The sequence below is a fragment of the Cinclus cinclus genome, chromosome 22 (assembly GCF_963662255.1).
Source record: "Cinclus cinclus chromosome 22, bCinCin1.1, whole genome shotgun sequence".
NCBI classification, from domain to species: Eukaryota; Metazoa; Chordata; class Aves; order Passeriformes; family Cinclidae; genus Cinclus; species Cinclus cinclus.
In genome coordinates, this window is record NC_085067.1 from 10,802,293 (window position 1) to 10,821,075 (window position 18,783).

At 58.1% G+C, this 18,783-nt stretch overlaps 1 protein-coding gene across 1 annotated transcript in view; it reads left to right on the top strand.

Moving 5' to 3' along the window:
* The window catches only part of HIP1 (huntingtin interacting protein 1), a 43,209-nt gene extending 27,012 nt beyond the window's left edge, over positions 1 to 16,197 (top strand). Inside the window, exons 2-31 of the mRNA XM_062507330.1 lie at positions 1,590 to 1,653; positions 2,198 to 2,340; positions 2,872 to 2,928; positions 3,373 to 3,453; positions 4,142 to 4,218; positions 4,376 to 4,437; positions 5,624 to 5,764; positions 6,133 to 6,190; positions 6,982 to 7,057; positions 7,502 to 7,633; positions 8,179 to 8,276; positions 8,434 to 8,506; positions 8,831 to 9,014; positions 9,109 to 9,197; positions 9,288 to 9,404; positions 9,495 to 9,637; positions 10,320 to 10,415; positions 10,594 to 10,760; positions 10,853 to 10,939; positions 11,037 to 11,144; positions 11,474 to 11,610; positions 11,717 to 11,827; positions 11,941 to 11,999; positions 12,104 to 12,197; positions 12,583 to 12,683; positions 12,801 to 12,906; positions 13,038 to 13,161; positions 13,643 to 13,704; positions 14,215 to 14,326; positions 14,620 to 16,197. Coding sequence (XP_062363314.1) covers positions 1,590 to 1,653; positions 2,198 to 2,340; positions 2,872 to 2,928; positions 3,373 to 3,453; positions 4,142 to 4,218; positions 4,376 to 4,437; positions 5,624 to 5,764; positions 6,133 to 6,190; positions 6,982 to 7,057; positions 7,502 to 7,633; positions 8,179 to 8,276; positions 8,434 to 8,506; positions 8,831 to 9,014; positions 9,109 to 9,197; positions 9,288 to 9,404; positions 9,495 to 9,637; positions 10,320 to 10,415; positions 10,594 to 10,760; positions 10,853 to 10,939; positions 11,037 to 11,144; positions 11,474 to 11,610; positions 11,717 to 11,827; positions 11,941 to 11,999; positions 12,104 to 12,197; positions 12,583 to 12,683; positions 12,801 to 12,906; positions 13,038 to 13,161; positions 13,643 to 13,704; positions 14,215 to 14,326; positions 14,620 to 14,630 — 2,970 coding nt within the window. The 3' untranslated portion in view covers positions 14,631 to 16,197. The remainder of the gene's footprint in view (positions 1 to 1,589; positions 1,654 to 2,197; positions 2,341 to 2,871; positions 2,929 to 3,372; positions 3,454 to 4,141; positions 4,219 to 4,375; positions 4,438 to 5,623; positions 5,765 to 6,132; positions 6,191 to 6,981; positions 7,058 to 7,501; positions 7,634 to 8,178; positions 8,277 to 8,433; positions 8,507 to 8,830; positions 9,015 to 9,108; positions 9,198 to 9,287; positions 9,405 to 9,494; positions 9,638 to 10,319; positions 10,416 to 10,593; positions 10,761 to 10,852; positions 10,940 to 11,036; positions 11,145 to 11,473; positions 11,611 to 11,716; positions 11,828 to 11,940; positions 12,000 to 12,103; positions 12,198 to 12,582; positions 12,684 to 12,800; positions 12,907 to 13,037; positions 13,162 to 13,642; positions 13,705 to 14,214; positions 14,327 to 14,619) is intronic.
* Positions 16,198 to 18,783: the final 2,586 nt, after the last annotated feature.

The window sequence follows — 18,783 nt, forward strand, 5'->3', positions numbered from 1 at the left end:
AGGAATCCTGCTCCAAGCCTCTAGGATATGGGCATCCCTCTCCAGACTGGCAGAGACCCCTTCCCAAGCATTTCTTTTAATGCTGAATTTAATTTTATGGTTTTCCTGACAAGGGGCTGTGGCTGCTGGGACAGGCAGAGCTGCAGAAGTGACTTCCCACTCTTGTCCTCATGTACTGGGAACCTATAACCTCCATCCCAGCCCCTCAGGAAGGGATGGATGGGTCTCTCCACTGCTGGTGTTCCTTTCAGCTATCTTACAAAACCAGCCTGAGATACAGGTTCTGCTCCGAGTGCCTGGGATGGGTGTCTTGCAACTGCCAGTTTGGGTCCCCTGACACCTCAACATGAGCTTCTTGCATCTTGCTGACGACCTCCCATGTCACCTCCATGGTCCTTACTGGTCACCACCCAGAACCAGTAGGGATGGGGCTGCAAACAACACAGTGTTTGGCAGTGGCAACCCTGCAGCAGAACTGGCTCATACTGGGACATCTGGACACAGTTTCAGCTAAGGGGATGTTTGACTCTGGGTTGGGGGTGCAACTGTGGGTAGGGTCTTGTCTGTCTCAGGCCATCATCATTCCTGCTCCAGCTGGCACATGTTTTGGTGGCAGAGGGACTTCCTGGGGGAATTGGGCTGTACTCAACCACATTTGGGGCCCCTCCAGCCCCACTCAGCACAGACTCATGAGGGTCTGTAGAGATAAAACCATGTGGGACCACTTCAGAGAGGGCCAGGAAGCAGGATTGTGGTGAGAAAGGCATTGAAATTAATCTCACGGCTTTAATTGGTTTATAGCAGTTATGAGCTACTTCTGGCAGTGCTGAGCCAGACAGTTCCTTCCCTTGGCAGCGGGATGTTCATGGAAGCAGGTGCCAAGGAATCACTTGGTGATGTGTGAGCCTGGCGAGAGGATGACCCTCAGCTGGCATCCTTGTGTCCCCATGAAGGATCAGAAATTAGGTGGAGTTAAGAATACGATCTGGAAAATTCTTCCAGTGGCTGCCACTGCCTTCCATAGGATAAATGGCATCTGTTTGTGCTCAGGCTCCTCAGCATGGACTCCCCAAGGTCCTCAACACCTGCATGGCAAGTCCTGCCTGTGGGTTCCACTCCTGTCCCTCTAATCCATGGAGCAGCCAGGACCTTGCCAGGCAGTGCTGGCAGTGGTCTCACCATCCCACTGCCTGATTTTTGGTACTCCCCAAATTGTCCTCCCCATTCAGCACCCCCAGGAGTGGGGTAGGAGTTCCTTCCCGTGATCCAAGGGCAGGGGAGGGATTTGCCTTCCCTCTGCCTGTCCCACCACTCTGAGGGCAGCAGAGGGTTCTTTGTGGGCACTGCTTTTATTGCTTCGTTATTATCCTGAGTAAATGAGTCCTGGCAGCAGCTGAACCGGGTGGATGCCAACTGCATCCCAGAAAGGCATCCGGGAAAGGTTGGCATCCAGCTGACACAAGTAGGGATTGGGGACCTGGATGGGACCCAGCCATTGCAGACCCGGAGGGTCTCAGTGAGCAAGGGGGGAACTGTGAGGGAGCCTCAACCCTTCCCATCTCACCCACTCAATTACTTCTCTCTTGCAGACTGTCAGCATCAATAAGGCCATTAATGCACAGGAAGTGGCTGTCAAGGAGAAACATGCCAGGAATATCCTTCTGAAAGCTGGCTGTGAGACAAGGAGTATGGGAACAGGGGTGGGGCTGCCTGGAAAAGGGGCAGCATCAAGAGGGTGTGTGAGGAGAGGTGTCTAGGGTTCTGGGAAGGCTGGGACTATTGGCTATCTTTCCAGCATGGCACAGGGTCGCTGCTGCTGTCTCAGTCTTTGAATGTTGGTAGGTACCCAGGCTGGTGCTCTCAGCACTGCTATTCCAGAAGGAGGCAGGAGGGGAAGGTGCCCACAGCAGATTGGGACACTACCACCAAAAGTGGATCCCCAGTATTGCAGCAAGGCATCTGGGAAAGCTTAGCAGAGGCACAGTCCCAGCCTTGCATATGCCATGGTATTCCCAGAGCAGGACTGGGGAGGGGGGAGAAGGTGGCTTGTGCCACTTTGGGGACAGCATATGCCTGGGCTGGGCATCATTAGCTCCCTGTGGTGGCCTGGCCCCCCGGGCTCTGTGGATGCTGCTGTCTTTGAGTGGCCATTCTCCATCACCAAAGGGCAGAGGAATGCTTCCTTGACCACTGGCACCTTGCATCCTGGGCACGCACCATGAGAAGGGGGCACAGACCTTCTGGTCAGTGGTGAACCGGCTGCCTCTGTCTGGCAATGCTGTGCTCTGCTGGAAGTTCTGCCACGTCTTCCATAAGCTCCTCCGGGATGGACATTCCAATGTGAGTGCCCAAAGCTCAGCCTGGAGCCAAATCCTTTCCCCTGCAGGGCTGCACTGGGAGATGCTGGAGGGTCAGTGTCCTTCTGGGGGATCAGTTCTGGGGTGGGGACTGGAATACTCCCAGAATGGTGTTGGCCTCCTGGGGTCAATTCTGAGTGGGGCCTGGAGCTGGAGCCCTCCTGGGGGTCAGTCCTATGTGGACACCAGTGCTGGAGCTCTCCCAAAGGGTTAGAGCCCTCCTGCAGGTGAATCCTGGGTGCCAGAGCCCTTCTGGTGCTGGCCTGCCTCAAACCCCAGTGCCATTGGCAATGCCAGTGCCAAAGGAAACTGCTCAGTGCCTGGCAATGGCATTAGTGGGGGAGCCATCAGCAAGTATCCTCCCTGGGGAAGTGGAGGCATTCAGGGCTGGTGGTGGCAATAAAGGATTGGGAATGCATCAAGACCTCCCATTTGTCACCCAGTTTGTGGTTTCAAGTATAGAACACTTGTCCTGGTGCTCTGCCTGCTGATTGTCAAACCATCATTCCTCCAGGTCCTGAAAGACTCGGTGCGATACAAGAATGAGCTGAGTGACATGAGCAGGATGTGGGTAAGTGACCAACTCTGCCAGCCATGGCAGGGAGACCCTGAGGCTGCCTTGGCTAGGCTGGGGGGTGTAGGCTTGGGGGGCTCCCTCTCTCAGGAAGCAGCGCATAGCCATGACTGACCTGTGACTGTCATCACCTACCTGGGCTGGGTTTCAGTTGGATTTTGTGTTCCCTTCCACCAAAATCAAATGTCACCATCCTATTTTATGGTAAAACCCAGTAAAAACTCAGCTCTGGCAGTCAAATGAAGCATTGAAACATGCAGAGAAGGTGATGAGAAGGTCTGACCAAATCCCTTCAGTACAGCCAGCCTCCATCCAGGTGCCAGCAAGGAGGGTTTGGCTGTGGTTTTGGGGAGATAAGGAAGGGGTCAATCATTCTGCAGTGGAAAAAAGGCTTTTCCACAGCCTGCCCTGGATCTCAGCAGCTTTTTGGATTCCCCACAGGGCCACCTGAATGAGGGCTATGGTCAGCTCTGTAGCATCTACCTCAAACTGCTGAGAACCAAGATGGAATTTCACACCAAGGTAAGGCCCCCCCTGCTCCTCTTCTCAAGGCTGTAGCAAGGAGTGGGCACTGGGGTGACAGCAAGGGACCAGCATGGCCATCCTGCTACCTCCATGAAATATCCCCAAGGCTGCCAGTGGCTGCCAGAATTGGCCCAAGGATCAATGCTTTGGAGGTGGCAGGATTCCTGGTGGTCCAGGACTCCTTGGGCTGGGCTGGGAGTCAGTGGGCTACAAGTAGTAGGAGACACATACACACCCCATTCTACCCCAGCTATCCTAGATGGGAAAAGGGGGGGGGAGGGAGAAAACGGCTGGAAAATGGTGTTTTCTTTGCCCATCACCCTGTTTTGGAAGTGTTATGTGACCTTTGCCAAAATGCCAGGGCAGGTACCCCCTGGGGCAGATATCACTCTATCCCATCCAGTTCTCTGCTGGCAGCCCTATATCCTTCCTGCTTGGCAGGTTTCTCAGCTCAAGGAGAATCAGATTTTCTTGCTGGGAGGAGAACAGATGCTGTGGATTAGAGATGCTGTGGTCACCCAGGGTTCAGAGACCCTGTGCTACATCCCTTTCCTCCCACATCACTCCCATGGCTCATTGAAGAGCTGACTTTGAGGCTGCAGGTTCACAGCCCTGGTGCTCCCAGAGCTGTGGCCAGAGCAGGAGATCCTCTGGAGCCCTTTCCTGCCTCCCGTTTTCCCCACAGAATCCCCGATTCCCTGGAAATCTGCAGATGTCTGACCGGCAGCTTGATGAGGCTGGGGAGAATGACGTCAATAATTTGTGAGTGTGGGGCAGGGGAAGGTCAGGGAGGGAGTGGGTGCAGGTGGGTGGCACAATCTGCCCAACCCCACTGGCAGCATGACCAAGCTGGGACAGGACCCTTCCTCATGGGTGGCCTTGGGGACAGTCCCCAACCATCCTCAACCCTGTTTCCTAGTTTTCAGCTGACGGTGGAGATGTTTGACTACCTGGAGTGTGAGCTGAATCTCTTCCAGACAGGTAAAGCCCTGCATTACTCTGAGACACAATGGAGTGAGAGATCTGCCGAAGTCCAGCCCCTGTGTGGGGCTGATCCGAGATGGGTGAGGCTCTGACAGGGGATGTTGGCTGAGGGCACCACAGCTTAGCTCTTCCATGGGCACTTCACCTGAATTACGGTTCAACAAGGCAAAGTGGAAGGTGCTGCATCTGGGTCAGGGCAACCCCTGGTATCAATCCAGGCTGGAGGATGAGGGGATGGAGAGCAGCCATGCTGGGAAGGACTTGGGGATGCTGGAGGATGAGGAGTTCAACATGTGTGGAGCCATGTGTGCTCCAAAACCCCCCATTCCCTGGGCTGATCCCCAGCACAGGCAGCAGGTGATGGGACGATTCTGCCCCTCTGCCCCACTTAGGTAAGAGCCCACCTGCAGACCTGCCTCCAGCCCTGGTGTTCCAGCACAGGAAGGACATGGGGCTACTGGAGCAAGTCCAGAGGAGGCCACAGATTTGCTCTGAGGGCTGAAGCCCCTCTGTTCTGGAGACAGACTGGCAGAGCTGGGAGTGTTCAGCTGGAGAACAGAAGGCTCCAGGAAGACATTAGAGCCCCTTCCAGTGCCTAAAGGAGCTCCAAGAACACCAGAAAGACTTCGGACAAGGGATGGAGTGACAGGACAAGGGGGAATGGCTTCCCACTGCCACAGAGTGGGATTAGGTGGAAAATTAGGAAGAAATTCTTGGAGTAAGGATGGTGAGGCCCTGGCACAGGTTGTGTGAGGAAGCTGTGTGGCTCCCCCATCCCTGAAAGAGTTCAAGTCTAGGTTGGATAGAGCTTGGAGCACCCTGGTCTAGTGGAAGGTGTTGGAATGAGATGGTCTTCAGCTTCTCCAAGCTGGTTTTGGAGCACCTTCCCCATGGCATACCCAGCACACTCCTGTGGCCAGAGGGACAGCAGTGACAGGCAGAGCACAGGGGGTGGTATGTCAGCTCTGCCCAGGATCACAGCTGGGGCTCAGTCCCAGCTGGAGTGCTCCCAGGCCCAGGTGGGAGACCTGAGTGGGAATTTCTCTTCCTACTGAGCTCACGCACAGCTGCAGGGTAGCAAGCTGTGTCCCCAAGGGCCAGTGGATATCTTGCTCTGGGTGACATAACGTGGATTTGGGAGACACAGCGTGGCACTCTCTGACGCTGTGCTCCTTCCCTACAGTGTTCAGCTCCCTGGACATGTCTCGCTCAGTGTCGGTCACAGCAGCAGGGCAGTGCCGTCTGGCCCCACTCATCCAGGTGATCCTGGACTGCAGCCACCTCTATGACTACACTGTCAAGCTGCTCTTCAAGCTCCACTCCTGTGAGTGTCCTCAGCACCACTGCCTTTGACAGAAGGGGACAGAGAGGGAGGCACTGGAGCCACCACTCTGCTCAACCTGGGCTGTTCACCACCACATCTTCTCCAGCCTTTTTTGGGGGATGATGGCAAGGAGGTGCAAAACCCATATCATTCAGGATCTGGAACTGTGGCAGCCACTAGCCCACACTTCTCTCTGTCCTGGGGGTGTGGTCCCCTCCAGCAGCAGGACGCTGCCTGGAGTATTCGGACCCCCAGAGGACGGGGCCGTCTCTGGGAAAGAGCCATCTCCATATGGCTGTGCTGATGGGTTTTTCCTTAATCCATGAAGACAGACACCTGCTGACATTTCTACTTGCTGCTTCTTCCAGGTTTGCCAGCAGATACACTGCAGGGCCACCGAGATCGCTTCCTGGAGCAGTTCCGAAAGTAAGTGCCCAGACCCAGAGCATTGGTTCTCTGGTCTTCCGATCCTCCAAGGCATTGAGATTAAAAATGAGTGAGCAGAGATACGCTGTGGTCTCTGGTGCATGATTATTCAGAATAACCAAAATAAAAACTGCCCACCGAGATCAGGGAGGGGATGTCAGGTGACAGGGGAGGATGTCATGGTGCTGAGGGACAGCTTGATTCAAGATACCAAACTGCAAAGAGCAGATAGCAGTGCTTGCTGTGCTCTGACTACACAGGGACTTAGCTTGGGGCAGAATTCAACAGCACCAAGATCCTGACTGGGATGCTCAGGTGACTAGGAGAGGTGGGAGCTAGGAGTGGTGTGGCTGGGCACTGTCCCTCTTGCCCAAAACTGTAGGTTCTGGAGGGAGATACCCTGCTTCTGGGGAAGATGCTCCTGCAGGAATTGAAGGTGAGGGTGTTGGCTCCAGGCGAGAAGCCCCCCCAGTCCTGTGAACTTTGGGTAGGCAGGAAGTGGTTTAGGTTGGAATGGACTTTTGAAGGTCATCAGGTACAACTCCCTGACATGGATAGGGGAACCTTCCACTAGACAAGGTCGCTCAAGTTCCAGGTCCTTCTCCCTGCCCATCAGGCCTGGGATTTGTGGGATACACCCTTCAGCAATGGGAGGCCTTCCTGAGTTTGGTGGCAGCACAAAACACCTTGCCCTCCAGAGCAGTATGATAATCGGGTAACCCCCTAAGGCCAGGCAAGGGGTTGTCCAGTTTGGACAAGAGCCATCCCTAACCATTGCCTGCCCCTTGCAGGCTCAAGGACCTTTTCTACCGCTCCAGCAACCTGCAGTACTTCAAGCAGCTGATTCAGATCCCACAGCTGCCAGAGGTGAGACCCTGCAGTCCCCAGGTTGCCTATCCCTGTGCCCAGGGGCAGCAGTGGGGGCACTGGAAAAAGGCCCAGAAAAGCCGCTTTCTGCCTTGCCCAGCTTCTTAGGTCTGGTGGTACCGTGAGCCTTGAGGACTATTCTTTTATCCCTCACTGGGTGGTATCCATCTGGATGGAGCTGCCCTCTGACTGGAAGCTGGCATTGCCTCTCTCACTGATCTATAGCCCTTGCTGAGATCCATCCCTGTGGGTCCTGGTTCCATCCTTGTGGGTTCTGATTCTGTTCTTCCACATCCTGACTCCATCCCTATGGGTCCTGGCTCCATTCTCATGGGTCAAGGCATGGCCAGCTCAGCTCCAGGGCAGGATTTCAACCAACTGTGCCTTCAACCCAGCAGCAGTGCCAGTCCTTCCCCCCTCAGCCCTGCTCCCCTCCCTCCCCAGAACCCTCCCAATTTCCTGCGTGCCTCTGCACTGTCAGAGCACATCAGTCCTGTGGTGGTGATCCCCGCCGAGGCATCCTCGCCTGACAGTGAGCCCATCACAGACCTGGTGGAGATGGACGGAGCCTCGCAGGTGAGGATGGTGGGGTCTCTCTGGCTCTGAGCCTGGGGTTACTTCTCCAAATCCATGCTGCATAGTGAGGATGGCCTCAGGAACTGAGGAGTGTCACTGGAGAGAGATGGGTTGGTGCTGCGTGTCCTGTCTGGGTGCTACTAGGGCTGAACTAGCCTGAATTCTCCTAGCACTGCTCAGTAGTGTGGTGTCCTCCAGTGATGGGCAAGGAGAGGTTTGGCTTCTAGCATTGCCATGGAGACCTTTAGATCTTTACCCTCCTCTCCACCAAGAGTTGTCCTCAGGAATTGAGTGGGGAAGGGAAGGAGCATGCAGTGACATGACTTTGGGGATCTCCCTCCAGGAATTAGGTGGGGATAGACCACAGATGCTTCATGTTCATTAAATTCATCACATTCAGTGTGCTGGAAGCGGGGCCGGGAAACCAGCCCCAGTGTCCAGGCAGCTCATAAGCTGGCTTGGCAGTGACACTGGGGCCATGAAGGGGGACAAGGGCTCCCAAGTGGTGGTGGGGTAATTCCAGGTCTTTCCTGCTCTTACCACAGAGTCTGTTTGACAACAAGTTTGATGACATCTTTGGCAGCTCCTTCAGCTGCGACCCCTTCAACTTCAACAACCAGAATGGGATGAGCAAGGATGACAAGTAAGCAATCCAGGTGATACTGCAGAATGGCCAGGATTGTACCGGGAGGTCCCTGCCTGGAACAGCATCGCAGCCATGGTGACACAAGGGGGGACACCTCCCCTCGCAGGCTGTGTCCCATGGCACTGAGGGTGCACCCCATGTCTCTCCTCCCCAGGGACCGGCTAATTGAGCAGCTTTATGGGGAGATCACAGCCCTGAAGGAGGAGATGGAGAGCTTCAAGGCTGAGGTGAGTGGCAACCAGGTAGGCAGGATGAGACCCACTGGGAGTGTTGGGTATGCTGGTGGCTGTGTCCCTGGGTGGACAAGACAGTGACTCTGTCTCTGTCCTGCCCTCTTCCCAGTGGCTTCTCAGGGAGTACAGGGGCTCCCCAGGTGTGCCAGGGAGCTGCATCCCTGTCGGGGGATGGGATCGGCCCCACTGCCCAGGATCCCTATGCTTTTGGGGGCCTGTGGAGTGGTACCCATGGGGTGCTGCTGGACAGTACTGGTGGGCATTGGATGGTCCTGGCAGGCACTGAACAGTGCCATCAGCCCCCACCCATCCCTGCAGAGCACACGGGGTGCAGTGCAGCTACGTGGCCGTGCCAGTGAGCTGGAGGCTGAGCTGGCAGAGCAGCAGCACCTGAAGCAGCAGGCACAGGATGAGAGCGAGTTCCTGCGTGCAGAGCTGGAGGAGCTGAAGAAGCAGCGGGAAGACACGGAGAAGGCTCAGCGGAGCCTGACGGAAATTGAGAGTGAGCAGAGAGTGTCAGCACCAGCGTGGGATGGGGGCGGGCTCCAGGCAGGGGGTCCCAGGTGCTCAGCTCTGTGTCTCTGCGTGTGTGGCAGGACGGGCACAGGCCAACGAGCAGCGGTACAGCAAACTGAAGGAGAAGTACAGTGAGCTGGTGCAGAACCATGCTGACCTGCTGCGCAAGGTGGGCTCCCCAAACCCCCCCAGCATCCCCTTCCCCAGCCATGCCCCCCGATACCAAGGGGCTGCTCAGCTCATTCTCTGATGTCGCCAGAATGCGGAGGTGATCAAGCAGATGACAGTGGCCAGGCAGGCTCAGGGGGATGTGGAGAGGGAGAAGAAGGAGCTGGAGGACTCCTTCCAGCGGGTGAGCGAGCAGGCACAGAGGAAGGTGAGTAGGAATGGGAGGGACACACCAAGGTTGAGCAGGGGCGCTCCCCATGGGGCACCAGTGCTGCCAAACTCTCTCCCCTTGCTGCAGTCTCAGGAGCAGGCAGAGGTGCTAGAGACACTGAAGCGGGAGCTGGCAACCAGCAGACAGGAGCTGCAGGTTCTTCAAGGCACGCTGGAGTCCAGCACACAGGTGAGAGCACATGGGCAGCCCCTAGCACCCCTCTGGGCTGGGTAGCCCGGTCTTAACCATTCAAGAGGTGATACCCACCATTGGCCCCAAAACCAGCTCCCTGTCATCTTCTTTGCCACATCTGAGTGGGTTTGATGTCACATGGAGGGGTTTCACACTCCTGAGTGTGGTAGTATGTGGAGCAATGGACTCCAGTAGCAGGGATCATGGAATAAAATGCCTGGAAGAGCAGGGTCAGTCTGCAGCTCTGCCTGCTGTAAGCCCATGTAGCAATGTTGCATCACACTGCAAGATGTGCCAGAGGGTATCCCATGCTTACAGAGCTGTGGAAGACAGCAGGGTTGCCTGGACTCATTGAAGAAGGCAGAAGCTGTCAGGAAAATGCAGTCGCCCACCTATGAAGTGGGTAGACTTGGCAGCAGGATGAGGATGGGGTAGAAGCAGCACCCTGCATCCTCTCTTCCACCAGAATGATGACAGTCGTGATAAAAACGCATTTTCACCAATGAAAGTGGCCCAGGAGCCTTGGTTGTCACCAGATGAGATCATCGTCACTGCTCCATGTGGGGTGCTGCGCTTGTGCAGGCCACAGTGCACCCAGCAGGGACAGTCGGGGTGGCCCAAGCTTGGACCAGGAATGAGTCCCCAAACCCTCGGCAAAGCCCGGTGTCATGCCCCCCCTCCCCCCCCACCCCCCCCCCAGGCAGGAGCAGAGCAGAACAGTCAAATTGCCAGCCTGGAGCAGGAGAGGGACAGGCTTAGCCAAGCAGCAGAGCACCACAGGGACGAGATGGCAGCTCTGCAGGCTGAGCTGCAGCAGCTGCGGGACACACTCAGCAACGAGCAGGAGAGCAGCAGGACAGAGCTGGAGATGCTGCAGACCCAGCTGAGAGACAAGGTACCATGATGGTCCTGCCCATCCCCATTCTGGCCAGACCAGAGGGGTTTGGGCAGACGAGGTGCAGGGAGTGCCCAGTGGCCCAGCAGGGGCTCTGAGCCCAGATCTGGCCCAGCAGGAGAGCACAGAGCAGGCACTGCAACAGCTCCTGGCCAAGGAGCGGCTATCTGTGCTACAGGGCACCATACATGAAGCCAAGCGCATGGTGCAGGATGCCCTGGCTCGCATGGAGGATCCTGCTCACATCAGCTGCACCGGCTCAGCAGGTGATGCCCCTGCTGCTCCCAAAACCTGCTGTTATCCCAGCCTGCTTGCTCCCTGTGGTCCCAGCTGAGCCCTGCCTGCTGTCTGCCTGCAGATTGCCTTCTGTCCCAGACGCTGGCAGCCTCTGAGTGTGCAGAGCGGCTGCAGGATAAACACAGCAAGTACCTTTTGGATGGTGCAGGTAAGAGGTGGGCATTGGGCACAGGGGCAGCCCTGGCACACAGGGCAGGTGAGCAGCACAGTGGGGGCTGAGGCCTGTGCCTGCTGTCCTGCCACAGCCATGGGCTCCCTGCTGCCCTGCCTGGCTCTCTTCGCCCACCTGGTCAGCAACACCCTCCTGCAGGGCAGCGCGACCTCCCATGTGGCCCCTGTGGAGCCTGCTGACCGTGAGTGCTGCCCCAGGCCAGGGGCTGGGTGGGCAGAGACCAACGTGGTCAGGGGTCAGAATGGACAGGGGATCAGGGTGAGCAGGGACTGGGGTGAGCAGATGTCAGGGTGGGAAGGTGCCAGGGCGAAGAGGATGCTGGGGTGAGGAGAGACCAGGGTGCGCAGAGGTGTCATGGCAGGATGCTACGATAAGGTGGGCAGGATGCTGGGGCAAGTATGGTGCTGAAGTGGGCAGAAACCAGGGCAGTCAGAGGACAGCAAAGGAAGGATGTTATGGTGGGTAGGAGCTGACATCTCCCCACGTGTGGCCCTCATGCTGCCCACACAGGTCTGCTGGAGCTGTGCAAGCAGTGTGGCAGTGAGGCTGTGAGCTACCTCAGCGCCGTGCAAGACCCAGGGACAGTGGCAAGTGCTGACTGCAGCCTGGTGACAGCCTGCCTGGGCCAGATCAGCGCCATCGGGGAGGTGGGTGGCCCAGGAGGCCTAGTGAGATGGGATCAGGCCATGGCAGGCACCACCAGAGGGAGTGTAGTGCTCCTGGACAGTCCTTTCTATCCCATCCTGTCCCCAGGAGCTGCGTCCCAGAGGTCTGGACATCAACCAGGAGGAGCTGGGTGACCTAGTGGACAAGGAGATGGCAGCAACAGCTGTGGCCATCGAAACAGCATCTGCCCGTATTGAGGTGAGGATCACCATGAGCAGAGAGGTGCCCACAGGCCACCATGCTGGGGACTGCTGGGACCACTCTAGAGGCCAGAGAGGCACATTGGGTTCAGTACCTCTCCCTTCAACCAGGAGATGCTGAGCAAGGCACGAGCTGCTGACACTGGGGTCAAACTGGAAGTTAACGAGAGGTGAGTGGTGATTGGAGCACTGGACAGAGGCCGGCAGGATGAGGACAGGTAGTGCAGGCAGGGCAGCTGCTGTACAGGGGGGCTCAGTGGTATTTGTCTCACAGGATCCTGGGTTCCTGCACAGGCCTCATGCAGGCCATCCATGTCCTGGTCCTGGCCTCCAAGGACCTCCAGAGAGAGATTGTGGAGAGTGGACGGGTGAGCTGGGACAGGGGTGCAAGCAAGGCGGCAGACAGGTGTGTAGGAAGGGCTGAGGGCAGGGATGAAGACAGATGTGCTTGTCCAGCTGGGGGTATTTGCACACTGCTGGGACATGATGCTCCAACCTTTGTCCCACTGGGACTTGCCCACCAGCTGTCAGGAGCTCCTTTCCACCCCCAGGGAATCTCACCCTGGTTATGGTTCCTGGGGTGTCATGGAGATCCCTGATCTCCCTTTCCACACTGGGGACCCCACAGCCCTCTCAAGTTCAGTGAGTCCCTACTTCCCATACACATCCTGAATGACACCCTTACCTCCTTTTTTCACCCTAGAGCAGGGTCTGGGGGTGCCTGGTAACTAATTGTGCCTTTACCAATGGCAGGGTGCAGCATCCCCCAAGGAGTTCTATGCCAAGAATTCACGCTGGACCGAGGGTCTCATCTCTGCTTCCAAGGCAGTGGGCTGGGGTGCCACCATCATGGTGTAAGTGCCACTGTCACCAGAGTGGGGAGAGGATGGCAGAGTCCTGCTGTCACCATGGAGAGGGGACACAGATGGCAGGAGTATGCTCCAGTTCCTCTCTCCTCTCCCCTCCCACAGTGATGCTGCTGATATGGTAGTGCAAGGCAAGGGGACATTTGAGGAGCTGATGGTCTGTTCCCGGGAGATTGCAGCCAGCACTGCGCAGCTGGTGGCAGCCTCCAAGGTAGGAGCAAGGCTGCTATCCTGCCCATGGTTCAGGATGATGCTGGGGGGCACCATGTCGTCACCCCAAATCATGAGGCTGGTCTTCTGCTTGCCTGGAGGGGTGCGACTCCCTCCTCACTGTCCCGGCAGGTGAAGGCAGACAAAGACAGCGCCAACCTCTGCAAGCTCCAGCAAGCCTCCCGGGGCGTCAACCAGGCCACAGCCAGTGTGGTGGCCTCCACCAAGGCTGGGAAGTCTCAGGTGGAGGAGAAGGGTGAGCGTTGGGCTGCAAGGACCTTAGAGTCATGTAATCACGAAGGTTGGAAAAGCTCTCTAAAACAATTGAGTTTAACTGTTCCCCCACCACTAATCATGTCTCCAAGTGCCACATCTACATGGCTTTTAAATCCCTCCAGGAATTGTGACACTACCATACCCTGGGCAATCTCTGCCAGTGCTGAAAACCCTTTTCATGAAGAAATTTTCCTTTTTATCCAACCTAAACCTCCGCTGGCACAACTTGAAGACGTTTCCTCTGATTCTAACACTTGGAATACAAACCTGTCCCAAAACCTCTGCTCTTGGCACTCACCACCCTTGACTGGCTGTGCTCCTTTGGTCTCTGCCCATAGCTGCCCCTCACTCCCTCCCTGCATATCCCATGGTACCAGATCCTGCCAGCAGCATGGGAGCTGCCAGGAGATCTGACTAGGGGAGCAGAGCTTGAAGGGGGCTGGTGGTGTCTTTCTCCACAGATAGCATGGACTTCTCCAGCATGACACTCACCCAGATCAAGCGTCAGGAGATGGACTCGCAGGTTGGAGATTCCCACATGTTTTGGGAAATGTACCTGATCATGTCTCTCTTGGGCTGCTTGGGGTGGGGTATCAAATTTGGGGTCACCATGCCCAGCTGTCCCCAGGTAGCACAAACAAAGGCAAAGCCCAAGGTGTGATGGTAGCAGATGAGTTTGCCCAGGAGTCACATGCACTTGGTCTTTGATCCCTTCCGATGCTGTTCCCATCATGACATAGCAGCCCATAGCCATTCCTGCCCCCTGTGTGCCACCCACTTCTGCCTGGCATGGGGCAGCTCTGGAGAATTTCCCTGCCTGGGATGCCCACACAGATCATTGTGCCTTCACCTGCCTGCACAAGCAATGCCCACCTGAGCTCCATCCCCTCCCCAGGTCCACTTGTCATTGGAGCACTTGTGGGATGCACGTCTGTGGTCTTTGGGCTCAATATGGGGGGCATAACGGGTGTGAAAGGGGAGTGCTTGCACCAGGTCCGTGCCAGGGTGGGCATGTCCTGGGCCATGTCCCCAGGTGCGGGTGCTGGAGCTGGAGAATCAGCTGCAGAAGGAGCGACAGAAGCTGGGGGAGCTGCGCAAGAAGCACTATGAGCTGGCTGGTGTGGCAGAGGGCTGGGAGGAGGACGGTAAGCGGTGCCAGTTCTGCTTCTGGAAAAGGTGGGGGAATGTGGAGAAGGCCCTGCCTGCCCTCATGGCAGTGAGGAGGTTTTGCTGTAGCTGGCACAAGCCTGGGGATAGTTGGCACACATGGGCAAGTCCTATGGGGTCTCTTTGCAGGAAAGACCCCAACATGTGTGATCTGCATTATCCCCAGGCAGGGAGCTCAGGTGCTGCTAGAGCAGCTCTGTGGTCCCAGAGGGCTGGGGCAGAGGAATGCTGGTGGACAGCACACCCCCTGACCATGTCTTTCCACCTATAGCTACAGATTAGCAGCAGTGGTAGAAGCAGCCCACAGGGGCACCTGGGACCCTGCGGTGGATACCTCTGGGACCCAACATGGTGCAGTCTGTTGAGAAGATCCCCAAGGAAGTGGTGCAGAGGCCCCCCTGAAGCACACGTCCCCTGTGTCGTCCCCCCCCAGGAGCTGCCTCCAGCACCAGAACCGAGTGGCCAGAGAGCCCCTGGGGCTGGGGCAAGGGTGCAAACCACACCTGTATTTATTAGACCTGCTGGGGGTGGGGGGAGGTTTCTACGTGGGGGTCTTTAACCCTTTAGTTTTGTTTTTGCGCAGATTCTGGGAATTCTTAGAGCTGTCTCCGGCTGAACAAGAGTGGTCGGGCTTCTCTTGCCTCTCACTGCTTTTCCAGCCTTAATCCATCCCTTGTGCTCAACGTGAACGTTCCCCTGCCCCAGGAATGAGCATGTTGAAGGCCCTGGGCGTGCCACCGTGTGGAGGACAGATTTTGGGGTGCTGTTGGGCTTGGTGCTAAGTATACTCCCCCTGGCGGGGACACTGAGTGCCTTTGGCCACTGCAGGCTGAGAGGTGGTGCTTTCATGGGACGCTCTGGCCGGTGACACAGGGGGCCAGGAACAGCTAGGAAAAGGACAGCAGCAGAGGGATGCTGCCATGAGCTCCTGCCTCATTCCAGGTCCCCAAAACTCCTCCCAAGCCCCCCCCCCCCCCCGAGCTGGGCTGCTCTGCCCTGACGGTTCACTGTGTTCAAGCCAGCAATAAACCCTCTGCAAGGTGCTGGGTGCGGGTTTGGGCCACCACACTGCCACTGCACACGCCACCAGCTCCTGGGGATGGGGTGATTCTAGGGCAGCAGCACAGAGGGTCTGGGGGGAAGCCAGGGTGCCCTAAAACCAGAGTAAACAGCTCCCTGTGCTTTCTCACTTTGGTGCCACCCTGATATCATTGCCACCTTCTTGGCTGCAGGGGGACTAGGGCCAGTATGGCTGTAGGCATGGGGCTGGCACCAGCCTGGGAGCCTTTGTGCCTTGAGCAGGGGCCTTAGAGGGCAGGGGGCATCAGCTGCCTCTGGGCCCCCCACCTCATCTTGCTGCAGTGGAGACAGTAGTGTCAGACCATGCAGCACTGTCCCCATCCTCCACAGTCCTGCTGGTGCCCCTGCTGGGGCTAGTATCCCTCCACTAGGGGTGCTGAGGACAGGATTTGGCCTTTCTCCCTTTGGGAAGGGGCTGGGCTGTCACTGTATGGTTTCTCAGCAACATGCACCTGTCAGCACCCAGCTGGCACCTGGAGCAGTGGGACCTGCCACCACTGTGGCATCAGAGTTGCCATCCCTCCATGCAGCCGTGCACCATGCAGCGGCTCATTGTTTCCATGTCCCCTGCCAGCCCTGCTGCCAGACCACCTGCTCTGTGCACTAGCTTGCCAGAGGGACCTGGACCTCCCTCTGGGGGTCCTGCTGCTTGCCCATCCTCAACCCCTACTGGCTCCCCTTGGATGCAATATCAGTGATCATCTTCCTGTGGGACCCAGGGAGCCCCAGAACTCCCCACTTTTTTTGGGGGGAGTCTTGCCTGCATGCCCAACTACCTCAGGCCTTGGGGCTGGGGAGCGGCATGGGGGTCACAGTGGCGGCAGGGGCTTGGGGACAGTGGTATCACTCTAGGCCAAATCCACTTGTCTCTTGTATCTCAGCCAGGCAGGGGCAGAGAGTCCCTGCAGTGTCCACTGGTGACAGGGATGGTAGGGGTGCCCCGCTGTCCCCCCCCCCCCCCCCCACTGCAGGGTGAGTTGATTTGGGTTTTCATTGTATGATGATAATGACCACGTTGTTTGTTTTGGATTTTTCAATAAAGCCTTCAGCCCAGCCCCGTGGTTTGGGGGAGGGGGCAGGAGCCAAAGGGGACCTGTGTCACAAGGGGGTCGTGGGCTCTGCCCTCATCACTGTGCTCAGTGGCCCCCAAAATCACTTGATGTCAAGGTGACCCAGGTGTTGTCCTGGTAATGAGCTGTGTGTCCCTACAGCCACCCTGCATGTCATCTCTTTTTGCTGGGAGGGCACCAGGACGTGGTCCCTGCCCTTCCCTGAAGAGTGCTGGGGGCTTTATCCTCCCTGGGTGGCTGATGCTACCCGAGGGAGCATCATGGGGGGAGGCCATGATCATCCTGTCATGTAGCGTCAGCCCAGCAGAGCCATGGCAAGTCGGTCTTGCTGGTGGGTGGCCCATGGAGTGCACAGACAGAGATTTCAGGGGAATGTCCCCTCCTAAGCATGGTTAACCCACTCTGGGTTGCACATAAAATATCTTCCAGCCCTGCCAGGGCCACCTGGACCCCTGGGATGCAGGAAGCCCTGTGACTGCAGCTACTCTCGCTGCCACGGTCCCTGTCATTTTTCATGCTCTTGTCCCTGCCTGCCATGGTCCCTGCTGTACAGACATGGCTGACTGGAAGGGGGGTGGGATATCCCCAGGGATAGTCATGTTTCCTGGGGATTCCAAGGGCACAGCCAGCCAGAGAAAATTTCCCATACTTCCCAGCCCCATCCTCAGAGCAGGATGGTGGCAATGGTACTCTTCGGTTGGGACAAGGGGACAGGCTGGATACGGTGGTGGCGGCGGGGGAGAGCTGTGCCCTCAGATTCCTGCACGTGGGATATGCGAGGACACAGAGGCTGGAATGGTATAGGGGGGCTGTAGGGGACAGAATGGGGAGAGTGACATAGGGAGGGGCAGAGGGGATGACACATAGGCTGGAGTTATGTAGGGGTCTTGTTAAAAGACAGGATAGGAACACAGGGACCAGGAGAGGGAGGATACGGGGATTGCGGTGGTAAACAGGACTCTGGATTGGAGTAGAGATGGGGAAATGGGGATCAGGGTGTGGGGAGACATGGTGGGGAAGGGATGGAAATGGGGGTGACGCAGACCCGAAGGTCCGGGTGGGAACAGGGGCACAGGCCCTGGGGCAGGGGAGATGGAGGACGAGACGGCAGGACAGGGGTGTGTCATAAGGGGTCATGGGGATGGGAACGCGGGGCCGAAGCCCCGCCCCACACAGAGCATGCCGGGAGCCCGCGGAGAAAGGACGGCCGTGCTCTCGGGGCCGCCCATCCCACGCAGCTGGAAGCGCTACTCACCTCAGAAACTCCGCCCCGTAAAGCCACGCCTCCCAGGTTGACATGAGGGCTCGCCCCGCCTCCCCACGGGTCTCCGCCCCCTCCGTGCTTGGCAGCAGGATTGGTCGCGCTGAGACCGGAAGCTCCGCCTACCGGGCACATCCCTCCCGCTAAGCCTCGCCCCCGAGGTACGTGCGGAGAGAAGCAGGCTCACTCACTCTAAGCTCCGCCCCTTCAGGCAGCTTCCGCCCTGCTGTTGGGTCCCGCCTCCGGCCCGCTTCCCTGCCCCGCCCCGCAGAGCACGCCGGGAGTGGCGTTCGCGCGGCGATGGCGGGCGCGGGGCCGGGCGGGCGGCGGGATGGGGCTGTGAGGGCCGCGCTGGTCGTGGCCGCCGCGCTGGCTCTTGCCCTGGCCTGGCTTCTGGTGCGGGGTGTGCTGCTGGGCGCGGCGGCGTTGGGGGCAGCGGGCGCCTGGTGCGCCATGCGGCCCGGCTCGCCCGCGCCTCGCCCGCCCGGCAAAGCCGCCGCAAACGGGGGCCCGGCCGCGAGGGCCGCTTCGCGTCGCCCCCAGCCTGGGTAAGTAAGGGGAAGATAGGGGTAGAACAGGCGGGGAAGCCTTAGACCGTGTCGGAGGCGCTGACCGCGCTCTGTCCCCGCAGGGTCCCGCGTTGCCGGCCGCAGGCTCCGCGCCGCCGGTACCCGCTGCCTGATGCCCGGCCGGCCGTCCCGCTGTGCATGCCCGCCGCCCGCTGGGAGGGCGGCTCCCCCCGCAGCGCGCCTTGGGCCCGCCGTGCCGGACCGCTCCGCAGCCCCGTCACCGTGAGAATCGCCCCGCCGGCCGTCGGCATCGCCCGCTCACCGGCGTGAGTACGGGGGAGACCGGGACACACCTGGGGGAGCTTGGTTATCAGGCACGGTGGGGATCAGGACACCCCGGGAGGAGCCCTCAGCTGGCTGTGCTGTGCCCGGGAGCAGCGTCTAATCCCGAATGCTGCCATGTGGCTGGGCGGATGGGGCTGTCATAACCTCCCAGAAGAGCTGCATGGGAGACC